Source organism: Anopheles moucheti, chromosome 2 (assembly GCF_943734755.1).
Source record: "Anopheles moucheti chromosome 2, idAnoMoucSN_F20_07, whole genome shotgun sequence".
Taxonomy (NCBI): domain Eukaryota; kingdom Metazoa; phylum Arthropoda; class Insecta; order Diptera; family Culicidae; genus Anopheles; species Anopheles moucheti.
Window position 1 is genome coordinate 74,613,846 of NC_069140.1, and position 17,978 is coordinate 74,631,823.

Sequence of the window (17,978 nt, forward strand, 5' to 3'; positions counted from 1 at the left end):
GAAGATTGATTAGCCTTCAGAGGAAGTTATTAGTACAAATCATGAGGAAAATGGCGAACGAAGCAGGATCATGACCTCATTGCCTTTTGAAAAATGATAAAATGTTTAACAAAAAATTGCATCACTATAAGTACACGATACGATCATAACAGGGTAGCATAGCTTCATAAATATAGTTTGTATAAATTATTTTATTTTAATGTAGAATATTCTATTTATATTTTTATCATTTCCAATGTTTTATCATTTTTATCAATGAATATTTCATCATTTCCAATGTTTTATAAATTTATTTGGCGAAAACAAAAACAAGGATGGAGACGCCTAGTCTTTCATTCTAATAAAGCGTTCTTCATGGAGACGCCTAGTTATTCATTCCACTGAATCGTGCTTCATGGAGATGCATGGTAGTTTATTTTGAATCACATTCAACCACATTAACAATCAACGATAGCTTTTCTTTAAATTTTTTTAAATTTAACAGTTGATAACGTTGTTTTTCAAGGTAGAAATGAATTTTATATCATATTTATATTTTATACGTAGCAGATCCACTTTATCATTTTCATTGTTTTATAAATTTTAAGTTTTTAAGCTTTTTTATAAAATGCACCACTACTGGTTACGCTAAGTGTACGATTTGTCAAACTTAGTCTAGTCTAGTCTTAGTCTTAGTCTTATTAATGTTGCATAGAAAAAATTACAAACATCCGATTATAGACAATTAAATATCGTAACAGATAATGTAATCAATGTAACAAATCATTAATTTTGTACCAAATATTCACCATTTAATGGTTAATTACCACACTATGTCATCAAAGACGTGAATTCTACTAATATTTTTCTATTTCTTTTTGTTGCAGATGTTCACATGGAATTTAACTGACCGCAACAAAGAATAAGAGTAGTGTTTTTTGTGATTTAATTTCTTTATTTTGTGTAATTCAACGTAAAGGATTTAGTTCAATTTCACAATACAGGTAAGCTCTTCCCTTCCGGCAAGAGTGACAAAGTGAAGATCGTGTACAGGTAATTCAGTGTCATTATGCAGTGTGAGGTGCGTTGGAATTGAATTGGTAGCCCCAGCAAGGAATATTAATTGCAGCCGTGAATTGAATTTGTCGAATCGCGTTGGCTTGCTTTCGCCAACGCGTGGCGTCGCGGAATGTTGTGCGCGGACGGTACCTACCGCAATCATCGTGGTACCCAAGCCGTACCGTGTCATTCGTGTGCGTAGAATGGCCGATCCTCATGCGGGGAACCGGTAATGTTCCCCCATTCGTTAACCGCACTGTACAATGCAGGCCCACGATGGGCCAAAGCGATCCTACCGCCACGACCGTCACCAACAGCAGCAGCAGCAACAACCCTTGCCGGAACCGGAAGTGAGCAGCCGTGTCACGTCCTGTTTGGGATTCGTGCCGCAAACGAAACTCGCCCCAATCCGTGCCACGATCTGGCTGTGGGTGCTGTGTGTCTGCAGCTTTGCCGTTGCTCCTGCCCGGGCTGGACCAAGGTACAGCTCGCGCATCGTCGATACAAAGTCGGGCGCTATCCGGGGCGTTATTCTCGAGCTCAACTCGAAGCACCTCGAGCCAGTGGAGGTAAATTGAATTTGCTGCACGTACCGTGCTCGATCATCGTGCTCGTAATGTGGCAGCGTTTCGAAACATTCGAAGAGTGGTGAAAAATGTGAAAACGTGTGTGTATGTGTTTTTTTTTTGTTGCTCTCGTTTGTTACATGCAGGTTTTTAAAGCTGTACCGTACGCGACACCACCGATAGGAAGTTTACGTTTTGAGCCACCGAAGAAACTTCCACCGTGGAAAGGAACCAAGTTGGCGGATACGTTTGGATCCGTATGCCCACAGGTAAGCTTGTCATTCGTTATGGTTGATTAATTTTTGTATAATCGTGCTGGAGTAAATCAATGACGCGATGTTGGTAGAACAAGAACTACAATGGATACGCCTAGTCCTTCATTCTAATTATTCGTTGTTCATGGAGACGCCTAGTTCTTCGTTCTAATGAATCGTATTTCATTGAGATGGATTTATTTGAAACTTTACTCCATATTAACGATTAACGACAGCTTTGCTTACAATTTCAATAGTTTTTTTTAGTACGGAGTATAAGGAAAGCAAACGAGGTGAATTATGGAGACGCCTAGTCTTTCATTCTAATAAGGCGTTCTTCATGGAGACGCCTAGTCCTTTATTCAAATCAAGGAGACAGTGGGTAGTTCACATTGAAGCTTTAACAATACTGCGCCTGCATTCAAAAGACATTCGACGATAACGATTCGCGATAGTCTTCCACACAATTTCAGTAATTACATTATTACGCTGTACATGTTAAACAAAGGGAGTGTATTACCTTCATAAAATCCTCCAACACATGCAGCTAGACCAAGCAATGAATTATCCCTAATGACGTAGGTTTGCAGATAAAGAAACACCGCTCACCAGGGAGTTTGATGTCTTCATGAATGGAAATATTTCAATAACCCATTATACGAGGCTTATGCCACTGAATAGAAAGCAAACCGATGGTTGGCTTAAAGCGTACAGCGCGCACGCCATCAAATCCGCGGCTAATGGTTGCTGATGAGACGATTGCGCTCTCGAACTCTGAGCACGTTTCTCACCATTACAACGTTCACAGCGACACAAACGTCCTGCTCGGTGCTGCTGTCCGCTCGAACGCACTGATGACGTGATTGCAGCTTCTAGCATCGGTTGATAAATGGTGCCATCATCGTCGTTTCAGCACTACTAGCAAATGGGTTTACAACGAATGCGAAAGAAGCAGGACGATATTAAAAAAAAAAACAATGCAAGTGAAAGCAAGAATAAAAATTGTTCCACTTATCTGGCAGATTCTTCAGCCAGCCACTAGAGGACAAAATTTATCCATTGCTCAAACCGGTGGTGAAGTAATTCTTACAATTCGCCCTGCACTTACGCGAAGCCGTGCACCGGGCCGGTTGAAAGATGGTCCGAATCATTTTCCATTTCCTCGCCAAGATGGAGTCAGCATTTTTTACTTTAGGCCACCAGCCGTCTTTCGACGTCGAGCGGTACAATTGCACCAACTGTAAAGTGTGCTATTTTCCAAAGCTCCAATCTGGAGTAACTATACGGACCTTGTGGCCGCCAGATCCACATGGGCGAATAGCGGAAAGTAAAATTCTCACCGGCAATCACCCCGAGAGCCCGGGAAGCTTTTTATTCAATTCAATGGCAAAATATTTTATCCCACTGTGCCTGTTCGTGCTTAATGTGCTCTGGCTGGACTTGTTCAGGAAATTAATATAATAATTTTTTTCACCATCTCCGGCAACGGAGCGATGCCGTCTGTCGGCTGTCGTTTATCGTAGTGGACCGAGCCGGTACTTTCTTTTATCGACCATTTGGCTTACGGACGGATTGAAGTGCAGTGGTGCGGGATGGAGTTTACTTTTGCGTAATTTCACCCTTACTTTCCTGCAATCGACTTCGTCGCATTGCTCTGGCGGGTCAGGTCAGGGACAAAAGAGGTCGGGAAGATGCAGTGGACTTGGGAGTTATTTTTTCAACATCTACGAAGCTAACTCCTTACTGTGCATCTATTTCTGTGCGATGTTCTCGGTAGTTTATGCAAGCAGCAATGAATAGCGAGTTATCAATTGAACGCACATGGATAAAGGACAGTTTTTACGTTTGATAAAGTACTGGCTGGCCGTATTGCTTGTAACCAGAGATAATATCATATACAAATCATATTCTCTTATTGTTTAGTGGCAAAACTGCAAGAGGTCTGGGCCTGGCATCTAGAGTTTTCATTTACTCTATGTACCCGAAGCAGGATAATCAGCCTTGCGTTAGGGGAATTGGTACGGATGGGATTTATTACAAATCAGATTTGTTGGGAGAAATTCTTTCAACCTTGTCAGTAATATCCGCTTTATTACCACAGTAAACTATAACTGCAATGATTAAAAGAGCTTCGATTATTCTTAAAAGATCAAAGTTTGTTATAAAACTATGTAAAACATAATAATGTGATCAGGCAGATTTAACAATTTAACAACAGCCTTTAACAATTTTTAACCTTCTTCTTCTTCTTATGGCTGGCCATTAATATATTACATATTATATTATATTTAAAACATTTACAACGCAGTAGAGAACTTCTCAAAAAATCAGCAGCGAATGCTTTTCCTCGAAAAATTCCAGTCGCGTATGCAACAATTTAACAACAGCCTTTAACAATTTTTAACCTTCTTCTTCTTCTTATGGCTGGCCATTAATATATTACATATTATATTATATTTAAAACATTTACAACGCAGTAGAGAACTTCTCAAAAAATCAGCAGCGAATGCTTTTCCACGAAAAATTCCAGTCGCGTATGCAATGTTCACTGGCGCTAAATAAATAAAATGAAAAGGATAACTGTGCGTTTGAAAACCAGAGTATATTATTTCAATCCTTCTCGGAAGGCACGAATTATGAGTTCCTTCGATCCAGAGTTTATTTGGCAAAGTTTCTTGGTAAAATAATTTGTTTATGTTTTGTTGCTTACTTTCCTTTGATATAAATTTTTGAATATATTCATTCAATTGGTAACATTTTATGGGCATTTCCGTCACGCCGAACTTTTGCGTCATAACTAAAATGTAGTGATTAACTGCTAGCCCAAAACCGTTCCAGCATCCAACGCTCAATACTATAAATCATTTAGCGTACAAATTGCGAGCAAAACATGTGCGCACTCGCAAAAGCAATTTGTTCCGCTGGGAACGTTAGCGAAAAACCGTTCAAACCGAAGGTAAGGTAAAAACCTCATCCCAGGAACAACCATTTTACCGTCTCGTGGGAACAACCAGACGCCGGTCACCCAGCGTCGTCAAAAATTCAGGTCAATTTCATGACTTTACGAAAATGCCGCCAACGCCGCGCCGTCCTGAATGAATGGCCGGACCGGGTTGGGCCGGAAATGTTGGTAGCAGCTTCAACCTGAGGAACATACATACTCGTAGCAGGCAAACACACATACTCGTTGCATTAAATTGTCGACAAATGGCTAATGAAAAATAAGCTCCGTCGGTGAAGGAAATTGTCGAAAGTTTGCTCAAAAGGAATGGGACCAACTGCCACGATGTCTTTTGCGCGGTGCGAATCCCATCTGTTTCCGCTTTAATTCGCACACATCATCGTCAGGGCCGTTCTGTTAGGCGTTAAACCGGTGCTGGGTGGAGAGGGTCATTCTCCTACATGTACGCTGTATAAACGTCCAACCTGGGTACGTTTCAAACGCACCAGAGCACACCGACACGTCCATGGTGAGCGGCCACCGTTGGCAACGTACCATTACGGAAGTGGTACTTGCTTTTCTTAGGCACCCACCATCGGGGGGCGGGTTGGAAAACCCGGACCGAGCTCGACACAATCATTACAATATTTTACCGGTTTTTTTCTCCCTCTCACATAAAAGCACATACAAACCCAGAAACACTCCATCCTTTCGACTGATGAGCGAACTGCATGAGAAACGCTTACTGCCTTACCGAATAGGAAGCTTTTTTTTTACTTTACCTCAGGGAGTAAAGCGTTGCCCCACCCACTCTCGTAACAATTCTCGCATATGGCAAAGGAAATGGGAAGCCATTAAAGGCAAATACCGGCTGGCAACACTGCCTGCCTGCCTGCTGGAAGATTTGCTAACCGACGACAGTGTGTACTTGTGCCGGCGCTAGCGGTAGACGACATTTTTATTCATCTTTTCGTCTTTTCCGTTCTTTTTTTTTGCTGCACGGCCACGAAACAGGCCTCGAGCTATCAAAGTACGGGGAGAGCGCTTTTCGTGCAAGCGGCAACAGAAGGCATGAGGCATGAACGATAAAAATGGCAAACTGAAGTATCATGAAAATTTCATCACCAACTCTTTCCTCGAGCACGCCCGTCGATGGTTGCTTTGATTCAAGCGGGGAGAGCACTTGCAGAAAATTCCGTAAAAAGAACGGAACAGAGTCGCACAAAGAAAATGAGCACTTTCGCTTGAACGATACGGAGAAAACTATTTCACAAGAAAGGTAAATATGGTGTTAATCTTTGTGAACCTTTTTCGTTGCATTAACAATTGATCTAAGCAATTGTACGTATTTCGCAATTATTCAACATAAACAAGTTATGAAACAGCTGTCAGTAATCAGTTTTATCTTTGTTTAATTGTTTAAAATTTATTCAAACGTGATTAAGTGTCTTAATACATGTGATGCAGGAAGGATATATTTTCTTATGTTGCTGTTTGTATTCAAAAAATACTTGTACAAGAAAATTTATACATTTATTTGTTTTTCTTTTCAAGTTAAAAATATTTGAATTACAAAACGTAATATTTCACAAATACTTTGAGGTTTTTATGTTTAGTAAAAAGAGAGTTAAAAAGTGTGCTGAGAGAGGATCAATTCGATGCATGAATTGAATTGAATTGATACTGATAACAAACATAGCACCTATCTAGTCTAATAAGTCTTCGTATTGTACTCGACTTATTCTCAATTATCTATATATAAACATTTTTTGTCGATATATTTCAATCGTAGTACGAGGAATAATTATGTGAATAATTTTTAAACTTTATGGTGTGTAATATTTTAAAATACCTAGAATTAATATTTATCTAAAAAAATTAAGTCTATTAACCGGAATTATAGAAATTTCGGATAGTAGGTAGATAAAACTAGCTAAACGATTAGAGCTTAATGTTTAGCATAACTTGTTATGATATGTTTATGCTGTACATAAGGTCTTCCTGAAATGATGATGGTGCCTAACGTATATTTTTGCATTTGATGATGTCTTTCACCAACTATTCGTGTGCCTCGTGTACTTCCATAGCCTTCTATATACATCTTCGACAGACGCGCCCTCTAGCATATATGCATAATCATGTGTTATGGTATGGCAATATTGCAATTTCAATTATTGAAGCCATTTTCTATGGTTGTCAAGTCTAGAAGTAGTGTTTTTTTTTCAATTTTGCTTCTCATCGCTTGCGTTTATACGTTCGCTCTGAGTGCTTATCTGCAAGACACTATTGTTCCGTACGAGCTAGACACACACACAACTACAGAAAACAACCTCGTGAGCAGTGTGCAGGAAACGACACCTTTCGAATGGATGCAGATAATCTTTTAAACTTTGCTTTTCTTCATCGATTTTCTTTCATGGCCACGTAAAATGGAGCATGCTTGTCCATTTACCTAACTAAGGCACTTGCCGGAACAGCTCTGACGGTACTTCTTCGAGTGAGCCGAATGGCATGGTTTAGCTCGCAGGACTCTGCCGGAAACGATGATCAATAATGGGGACGGTAGCGGGAGCAGCATAGGCATAACGGGGGAGGTTTTCGAAAAGTTTTCTCCACTGTAAGCACTCTCCGGATGATGGAGCGAAAGAATACTTGAAAGGGAACTAACGTCCACGTTTGCAAAAAATCCGAAGGACACGATTACGGGCAGGAAGGGCTGCAATATCTAATCGAGTTGCGCGTGTACGTGCAGGAAAGAAGCTTACTATCCTTCAAACAAGTCATTTATGACACCTTTCCGCAACGCGCTGCCAGAGCTTGATCGATATCGTTCCTCCGGAGACACGCTTCCCGAAGAAAACACCTTCAGGGGTTGAAGCGTAAGTGGATCGGTAAAAGTCAATATTCATCCATCACTTTCCTCGCCACGTCCTGGCGTGGTTGACGAGCTTCGTAAAGCGACGAAAAAACACCGTCAAAGAGTCATTTGTTTGAGTGTGCGATGGGCGTGTTTATTGGCACACCAGTGTTAGCTCAAGTGCGAAGTAACCATTCGGGTGGTGGCTATCGGGTGGAGTGGTTATCTTCTTCCTCTCTTCCCGAAGGCAGCACATCTTGTCGATAACCGTTCCGATAAACCATCATAAGTTTTGGGCTGAGAGTGGAAATTTTTCTCATTATCGTTACCAATATTACTTCGCCTGGGTGGGGTTACGGTTACGCCACGGATGGCGAGCCGCATGCCGGAACGCCGGCCAAGCATCTGCCGTGCTGTGGAGAAGCGCACTAGATGGAAACTGTTGAGATTCCAGCATCGTCATCGGTTTTTAATTTCGATAAAAGTGAAGTGCATACTGCGGAAAACGAAGTTTCCAATTTTCCGACCGAGTTTGCCCTGACCCCATCCACATCCGCAACCTGGTTTGGATGCTTTGCCGCTTGATTTGCGGTTTTGTCTTGGATACTAAAGAGGCTGGCTGCGTTCAAGTTGGCAAACGGCTCACTGCAGCAACCGCACTGTGCAGGCTTTCGTAGACGGCTTCATGCTTTCGTGTGAACGAACACTGACGCTTGTAAAAAGTCTCGGGTTTTGGGGGTTTTGAAGTTCAGCTGCCGGTGCGTTCCACCACCGGCAAGATGGGCGATGCTGTGGGCGAATCTTTCTTCCCACCTCACTCGAAGACGAGCTCAGCAATGGCATTTAAGAATGCGCTTCAAACAACCGAACTCATCCGTTCGATACCGTCGGACACTGAAACCTAAAACGTTCCGTTGGATGTTTCCTCGCCGAAGCATTATTCGTTTGGGGTTAGAAAATATTCCTTCATTTTTATCAGCTACTTTACTTTCCATCTCATCGGAATGCTGATGGTGGAGAGATGAACTTTCCCATTTTTCCAAGTGGAGTTGCAGGAGAATGTTTGTTGTTTGCAGATGTCGAAAATTGGGAAGTGTGAGTCGGAAATTTCTTCGCCAAAGAAGGATGCACCCAAATAACGAGTGTACTCAGCATGCTCTACATCCTTGAATGGCTTGTGAGTTTTTTTTTCGGTTTGCATTGATCGGGGCAAGTGTATGCACTTGCTTTGAAGAGCACAAGTCTTGCATTTGGAATCCATTAAAGATTTTTCATGCATGAAATCATCATCAAATGCGCAGCGAGGATTTTGTGCTTCAGCACTGCTGACTGGGTTGCGGGTTAGGTGCTATTGATGGACATATTATTTTTAAGTGATTATTTTATATTATACTTGCTTTATTTAGTAAAGAAACTGTTAACTTGCAATTTCAAAAGGTTTATAGAAGGAAAACAATTGGCGAAAGGGATGAATATCTTGATTAAGTACTCGAATGTCATAAAGAGATGATAACTCCCTCCTCATACCCCAACACTGGAGTGCGAGAAACTATGTTATCTTTAAGGAAATCAATCTCTAATACATGGCTCAAAATCGTTGTTAAACAAATTATTCGGTTATTGGTGGCATCAAGAAACACCCGTTGAATTCCATGTACTTGCAACATCTAAACCCCAATTTTCTATTTCTCCAGTTTTCATGAAAGAACAAACACCAATAATTTGGTTCTGAAAACCTTCCGGGAAAGGAGACCCTGTGAGAAAGTTCTGAGAGTTGACCTTGTCAGACTGGATGAAAGATTGATGGAACCCTTGCGTATCTCTCTAATTAAAACTTTTGTTTTGTTTTATGACTTGTTTTGGCGGCTCGGTGAGGTATTGATAGCGGCGTCGTTCTTCACACGACAGAACTGGTGCAAAATCCGATCTGCCGTACGTGAAACTGACTATCCGGCTACAAGTAATTAAAGTCAATGGAAGTCAGAAACGGCAGACCTCTTGAGGTTTTTAGTCAATAAAGAGGTAGTTGTTTCGTGTCTCTAACTGCGTTGTCTTTTATCTTCTATTTTTGTAGTATTAAACAAACAGTTTGTAATATCACCGTCATCAGCAAGTTTGTGGTGACAAATGGATAACAAGTAATGATGAAATTTGCATTCCTCCATTCAAGATTGGAGAGTTTATTTTGGTGAGATAAGATCATTTTACACGTCACTTTTTGATTTCAGTGATTTTTTATGACAATTTTTTAAATACGACGTAAGCGCATGGAGCGCGTTGCACACTTGGGCGCTTCAGCACTTCCATAGTGGTGAACGTTTCAGCACTTCCGTTGTGGTAAATGCTTTTTTTTAATGTAATTTAAATTAAATTGTTTAAATTGCAATAAATATTAATTTTTTTCATGGAAGTTTGCTACTACGTTCTGGCTTCCCGCTAAAGCGCGCATTGTATAAGCAACAACTCTTATAATGCTATGTAGCAGCTCTCCGTCACCTTTCGGTCACTATCTTCATCCATTCTTAAATCTGATCTTTGAAATTTGTTTTTGGAATAAAATTTATTTCCAAAACGGATATATAAAAACACATCGTGTATAATGGCCTTAAGCACTTCGAGCGTTTATTGACTGTCAACGAATAAATGCATACAATTCTTGATGGATCAGAACTGTGTGCGCAGTATCGATTATAGTGTCAACAAGTGATGTCAATCTCATTTTATCTTGGGGGCCGGTTTGCTAACAAAAATGATCTTACGGGCCAACTCTAAAAATATCGCTTCTGTGTTGCTAAACCTGCCTGATTATTTACTTTACATGCATCCAGCCTGGACATTTTTCGTGATTTAAAATAATAGTTATACACGGCATAATTCGGAAGCGATCGCTATGGTGGTTGAAGTGATACTGCTAATAAACTCAGTTTTTGCTTCTGTACGTTCCATATTCCCAGTGCTTTATATTGCTGAGTTTGCTGTTATTAGAAACCAATTCATGAGAAATTTCAAAACAACAAATGTTTCTTATGAACACTAAAGAAAAAAATGCGAAATTAGTAGTAAAGATATCAGAAAAAGGTGGTTAGAAAAAGGTGGTCGCTACGGTGAGTTATTCGTAGGAAGAGCACATACAGAACAAAGGTCGATAGCTATTTGCGCGCAAAATCGTGGGGAAGTCGGAAGGAAATGAAACTCAACAGTTTTTTTTTTAATTTAAGAGGGATTCAAGAGCATGTGTTAACTGTAAAACGAGTACACACAATAAATACAAATTATTGTTCAATTTTCCTGGCTCGACCTGAATCCAAGCCGGTTAAAAATCGATGTTCTTGTTATTCCTTTGCGAGACCTCGCGGGCCGTATGTTTGACATGTCTGGTGGAAGCCATCATGGTATACTCATGGAGTGAATAATTGAATAAATAAGAGAACTCGACATAAATATGTATATAAGCTTTATTAAACCATCAGCATCGATACTCGCAAAATGCATTAAGCTTTAAACTCTTTCCTGTTGAAATCCGTTCAATGAAATTAACTAATTGATCGATAAACAAGCGAAAGCTGAAGCATAAGCAAACAACATTTCGAGTGCTACTAGTGTTGATATAACAACCGAGCTCAGAAGCTTATACCGCTAATGAATAGCCCGCTGGGTAAACAACTTACAGTAAAACAAAAATCCTGCTCGATCATCGCTTGATAAACCGAACCTCAGCCAACGGAACAGATTGGTTTGTTTACCAGCTGCAGCTTGAGAGCAATCAACACTCTCCTCCTCCATCCGGGCAAAACCACAACTCGGTACGATGCACCATCGATTCGAGCTACAAATTGGTCGAAAAACAAGGACCTGATTGTGGAGAAAATTATCCCGAATCGAGAGACCAATCATCCTTCCCCCAAGCTCCGGAGAAAAGGACACGGCTGCTGACGTCGGTTGAAGATTGAGATCAATTTTAAAATCTATCCATTCTGGCTAATGTTCCTGCTCGGGGTACGGGAGGGCGACCAACAGAAAGGTCAGTAAATCACTGCATCCAGAAACTGCAAATTGCACTTTGGCTCCAGTGCGAAGGCAGCCTGTGTGCTTTTGTGACATATCAGAGACCGTGCCACCGGCATCGTCTGTCTCGGCGTTCGTTTTTCCAAATTGAACATTTCCATTAAGCACGGTGGTGCCGCGGGACACAAACGTTTTATCATCGAACCGACTGACTGGAGCAGATTGCACCGTAACGTCCTCGTCCTTCGCGTCGAGGTGGCCGGTTTCAGATGGGAAATAACTGTTCATAACTCTCATATATTTGTATGTTTTTTTTTATTCTTCAAACCCGTTCCGCTTGTGCGTCTTACATGCACCCTTCTAATCCGTGTACTTCGGGCCATCTTTGCAGAGTTTTCCCGACATCAGCAATCGGACGGCGGCACTGCTCTCGATGCCGAAGGGGCGTTACCAGCATCTGAAGCGACTGCAGCCATTGCTGGCGAACCAGAGCGAGGACTGTCTGACGCTCAACATTTACGTCCCCGGAAGTGGTAAGCTACTGTTTTTGTTGTTGTAGTTGTTGTTGTTTTTTGGCGTTTAGTTTTTTTAGCACTTCATGAGCAGGACTACCGCATGTAAGCGAGGAATATTCGATTGGTCTAACGCTAGTCATTCCCATTTTTTCCCCGACGGGCTGGCTGCGAAAAGTGGCGATAAATTCAGTACTCATCGTCCATAAATTGGATCACTCTAAGGTGCCACCGAAGGAACGCGCATTGGCCATTTTGCCGGGCCATGCCTTCTCAAATGCCGGGAAGGGTTAATCTGGACAGAACCAGCACGGTACGGCCAGACAAAGGCACTCCATTGAGCGGTCTGTTGGGGTTGGCTGCAGATCGTAAGGTTATGTGTAATATTCCCTATCATTTGTTTGACCATGGAAACCTTGTACAATGGCGGTATGGAATTGAATATTGTTTTGCTTCCATCGAGCTAAGAGAACGAGGTCAAAAGCTGAACACACTGAACAAACAACTTTATCGGTGGGACAAACAAGTTCCCTTACTTTGAATAACGAAGTAACGCTCTAGTGCTCTGCAGGAAGATGTTTGGTTCGTGCTGAAGACACGAGCGTTGTTTTGCTGGTGGAACAGTAAGCAAAAGTTGCTGAATGCTCCTTCCTTTCTTTTTGGAAAGAAGGTGGAAATTTAACTTTAGCCTTCAAAGAGCAGTGTAAAGTACAATCCCATCTTTTATAACACTTCTTTGAGATTTGTTGTTGAGAAGTTTATGTACCATCGGGATATTGAAATTAATGATACAAAAATTTTACACTTTTCAAGTTGATATTGTTCGAAGTTTTATGAACACAACTTACTTAAATTTGCATATTTATTTAAAATATGCTCGAAAAGCAGGTTTACTAAAATCATACATAATGGTTTGAAAATTTATTTAGTTTTTTACTTACTTATTTACTTACTTACTTACTTACTTACTTACTTACTTACTTACTTACTTACTTACTTACTTACTTACTTACTTACTTACTTACTTACTTACTTACTTACTTACTTACTTACTTACTTACTTACTTACTTACTTACTTACTTACTTACTTACTTACTTACTTACTTACTTACTTACTTACTTACTTACTTACTTACTTACTTACTTACTTACTTACTTACTTACTTACTTACTTACTTACTTACTTACTTACTTACTTACTTACTTACTTACTTACTTACTTACTTACTTACTTACTTACTTACTTACTTACTTACTTACTTACTTACTTACTTACTTACTTACTTACTTACTTACTTACTTACTTACTTACTTACTTACTTACTTACTTACTTACTTACTTACTTACTTACTTACTTACTTACTTACTTACTTACTTACTTACTTATTAACTTACTTATTTTCTTACATACTTTTGGCTAATATTAGACTATTTATTTTAAAATCATGTCTTCATGACGTGTTGTCGAATGCTCTTTAAAAAAAACACTAAATTATTGTTTAATTCAGAACGGTTTGCGGTTAAAGAGAGCGAAAAAGCGTCCTTTTCCTTGTTTATGCTTTGTAATCCTTGTTCGTCATCGTAACCGCTTCTTTAATTGTGGTTATACTGTCCCTGCATCATTGTAATATTAAATCCCTACAATTACCAGACTTTTGTAATCCAGCGCTACTGCTAATCTGAAAAGTAAACATCTACTGTTGATTGAATCTGCTACAGATTCATAAATCTTTTAATGGAATGACTCAATTTGAATCACTATTGTAAATTATTCATGAATCCTTAAAGATCAAAGATATCATCCAGATCCCTCCTTCCCCGGTTATCAAGTGTCAAAAATGTGCCTCAACTGTCATTTCGCTTAAGGTCTCAAGGGGATTAATCCGTCATTGCGCTGAAGATTCATGAATCTTTTGGGAGTCGATTCATGGTTTGCACGAGGCCCCAATTAAGTTTTAAACTAATGACTTTCTGAAAAGGTTCATTAAGTACAGCACAATCTTAATTAATTTTTATCTAAACAATATTAAAAATCAATTGAGTAACCGTTCTTAATCAAAGACAGCATACTTAACGAATTTTAAGGCAATTAAGAAAAACAGAACAGAAAAAAAGAAAAACTCTAATATTAAAAATAGTTAATTGTAAATAAGAATAGAAATTTTGAAGGAAAAAACATTGTTTATTACTATCATCTGAAAAAAAAACTATTAAGTAAAACGAAATATATCCAAGAAATGACCAAGAAATGGAGCCATCAAAAGCTCGCATAGCAATAAAGTCCGCATCCAAGCGTCCGGTTTTCCCTTGAGTCTTCCAGCGGGGTGTTTCCCATTTCCCTAACCTCACCGCTGTGGCGCAAAACTAGGGTTCACCGTACAGTGTCATAATTGTAGTTATAAAATTTAATCTATTGTTCCACTATTAAGCACCCGCACACCCACGTCCGGGCATGGCATGGCCGTCATCAACAGCGAATATATATGGCCGACAGGGGAGAGTTCGCTGCTGGGAAAGCGGAGGAGCTGGTCATTATCAGATGAGCTACCGCTAACCCATGTTGACTAAATAGTGCTAAGGCTCCGAACCTAATTTTACGATGCTTTAAACAGATTAGTCTCTTGGGAGCATGGTGGCAGGCAGCGCTAACGCCGAGCTTACTACGATGTGCCGATTTGGGGCGGCGTAAGACCATTAACAAATTTATCACTTTGTTTTTCGACGAAGATCGAATGTACGGTGGCAAACTAGCTTGTGTCTTGTTGCTGGTAGGGAAAACATGATAAAACGTTAATCGATCGTAAGTGTGGTTTGTTGTTTGGTTTAGCTAATGTATGCTTACTATTACTAGTACTTGTGGGTATTATACTATGAAGCATTAAGCTTCAAACAGAAAACGTATTCTAGCAATACGTTTGGCTCGAACATGTTCATTTTCCACAGTATGTACCGCAAGGTTTGTTTATGTAGAGTTCGTTGCGTATTTTACGACCCACGTTTTTGTTACGCTCGATACCAAGCGATTCAATCACGCCAAAACTCAAGCACCAGAACCCGATAACCGTACACCAAAGCAAATACATTCGATTTCGTTTCGCTTTTGCATTTTCTTTCAGTTCGGTTCGGCACGCACGGCGCACACAATGTCCCGCGGTAAATACTGGCGCGACCTATTGGATGCGCCTTTTCGGTGTATGTGTTTTGCTGTGTGTTTTGCTGTGTGAGTGCTTTAATCTCGTAATGGCGGTTCACAAATGGCGCTACATGGAGAGTGCGTGCATTATTTTTATCGTTTCATTTCATTTCATTACCCGTCCCCGGAGAGAAAGGAAAAGCGATTCGATTTATGTTCGTGGTAATAAAATTCGCAAAATAAATCATCCATACACTAGCAGTGCGGCGCACACCGGGAAGCGAAACATACGGATAGATGGTTTCGTGGTAGCGCGTGAGACAGCGGGTGCTGTTTTGAGCGTGTTATTTTCAATTTATCTCACCATCTCACCGGTATCCGGGCCGTATACGGTTGACGGTTTGACGGCCGCGCGTAAACCGGTGTGGGGTTTATTTTTTTACAGAATCTGAGACACGGAAGCTTCCTACTGGAAGCTGTCAAAGCTAAGCGGCACAAAGAAGAAAACAGGAAAGGGAAATAGAAGTACACCAAAAACGGCTTCCCAAATGAGCCGTACAATCGTGGTGGATTAACTTTTGCCGTTCGTCAAATCATTTTTTCCCTTGCCTCCACTGAACCGGGGAGGGGGTGGCAAGTAAAAACGTCGACAAAAATTAAATTACATCTAACCGAATAAATATGGTGGAGGTAAAATTCAATTTTTGCCACCGAACGGACGCTCTTGGATGCGCTTGCTCGGTGTTTTGCATAGATTTAGGAGCAAAACAGCTCACCTCATCTCATCTCATCGCGGAAGCAGACGTAAATGCAGGAAAAACGTCAAACTTTTCAACCATAGCGTTTTTACAGCGATTACGCGTGAGTGTGAGAGAATGAATCATAATCTATCATGGGAAGCAGCTTCATCGCGCTACACCCTGACGCGCTGGTGCATATTTCATGAATATTTCAACTAAAATACATGACTTAGATTGGGGTCGTGTTTTCGGTTCGTCTTTTTTTTGTCAATGGGCAGATAAAACTCAACGCGATTGCTAAAGGTCTACAGTTAGTTTTAAGCTCCCACACCGTGCATAAGCTCCGTTCGTTCGAAACGATCTCCTTCCAGCGCTTTAAATCTGAACGAGATGTGTCTGGATGTAGTGTGAAATAGTCGAAAGTTTATGGATGCAGCTCCCAACCGCACTCGGCAGTACCTATACCACCTTGTTCCGTTTTGATTGGATCGTACGGCGCTGGTATTCCGCTGTGGAACATCAGCACGATGGTTGGTTGGATGATGATGGTGATGACGAGATGATGTTGATGTTGTTTTCGATTAGGAAAATGTTCAATGGAAAACTTTTGCTCGGTTTCTATCGCATCGGTTTTTGTGCCGTGGGAATAAAGCTCCCAAGCTAAGAATAGTGCAATTTGTGGTTTATGAGCGTATGTTGAGGTTATGTTATTTGTTGATCCAAACTCCACAAATCCCCTTTTGAACACAAAAACCGCATTGTGTATCTTGTTCTTCGGGCATATTTGTTTTAATTTGGAGACTTTAACTTAGCTTTTGCGATTAGGATCTGACAATACACTCAACTGTGTTTGCGTGGAATCGCGAACATATTCTCGCTCCAATGGCGCAAAAGTTCCCGCGAAAGGTGACGCTGCTCAGCTGCTATGGCCCCCCTTAAAACTGTCGTTAAGCACACCTTAAACGGTTTGTGAACTTTTCCAGTGCCCATGAGCCATCTCCCGCGTTGCTTTATCCTGCCACAAATCTTCTTCTCATTAATTTCAATACAATTTGGTGTTGTATTTGTTCCGAATTCGAATTTGCAGTCGTTTTACTGCTTGGACGACAATTTATCTACATTTTGTGCAAATCTGTTTGCTTCAAAAACCCAGTACCGTCCAGACATGGGTTCGGTGGTTGCTTCTGGCTTTTTTTTGTTCTTTGCTTTGAGCTAAGCTACGAAGAACGAACCATTTTTCTCGTCTCGGCGGGTGGTGTGGGTGCTCTCGAGATGTTCGAGAAGTGTGCGTCCAATGTCGTCCCGCAGCATCGCAGGTAGCCTGGGTGCAAGTGGTACTTCTAGCAAATGATAAATGATAATTGAATTTCAACTTTAACATTTTCGGTTTTCCATCATTCGGCTTCGCCGGGTCGTCCTGACGTTTGTACGACTTGAAGAGGACACGCAGGTGGTAGATGTTTGCTGTAACGAGCCAGAAGTGCTGCAAAAAAGCTTCGAACAATTTCGAAATGTGTTCCGTGTGGGATTCGTTTTTTTTTGTTATTGTGTGTATGGAAATGGAAACACACAAAAAAAAGGCTAGCAAACGATTATTCAACCATTTTTGGTTCGGCTCCCAACGGAGACGAACGTGTCACACGATTTTTCCAGACATAATTGAACCGCATTTGAAACGACGCCACCGATGCGTGCGTTCGTCTGTGTGCCGATCATTCACCGAGTGCCGAGTGTGTGCTTCATTTAAAAAGCTATTCCAAAGAAAATGATGATCATCGTAAACAACCGCACATGGCGCTGGAAGCGATTCAGTGGAATAACTGGTCGGGTTTTGTCGTGATAAAGACGTGATGCTGTGAACTTTCGCTCAGCGTGGTTCAATCTGAATGAAACGCAAAGATGACGTCCTTTTTACAGCTTGCACTTTAAG

At 40.8% G+C, this 17,978-nt stretch overlaps 1 protein-coding gene across 1 annotated transcript in view; it reads left to right on the forward strand.

The window, feature by feature from the left end:
* The first annotated feature begins 1,031 nt into the window (after positions 1-1,031).
* Positions 1,032-17,978, forward strand: part of LOC128302207 (neuroligin-4, X-linked-like) — a 75,768-nt gene continuing 58,821 nt past the window's right edge. The window contains exons 1-3 of the mRNA XM_053038971.1: positions 1,032-1,607; positions 1,751-1,873; positions 12,053-12,194. Coding sequence (XP_052894931.1) covers positions 1,302-1,607; positions 1,751-1,873; positions 12,053-12,194 — 571 coding nt within the window. The 5' untranslated portion in view covers positions 1,032-1,301. The remainder of the gene's footprint in view (positions 1,608-1,750; positions 1,874-12,052; positions 12,195-17,978) is intronic.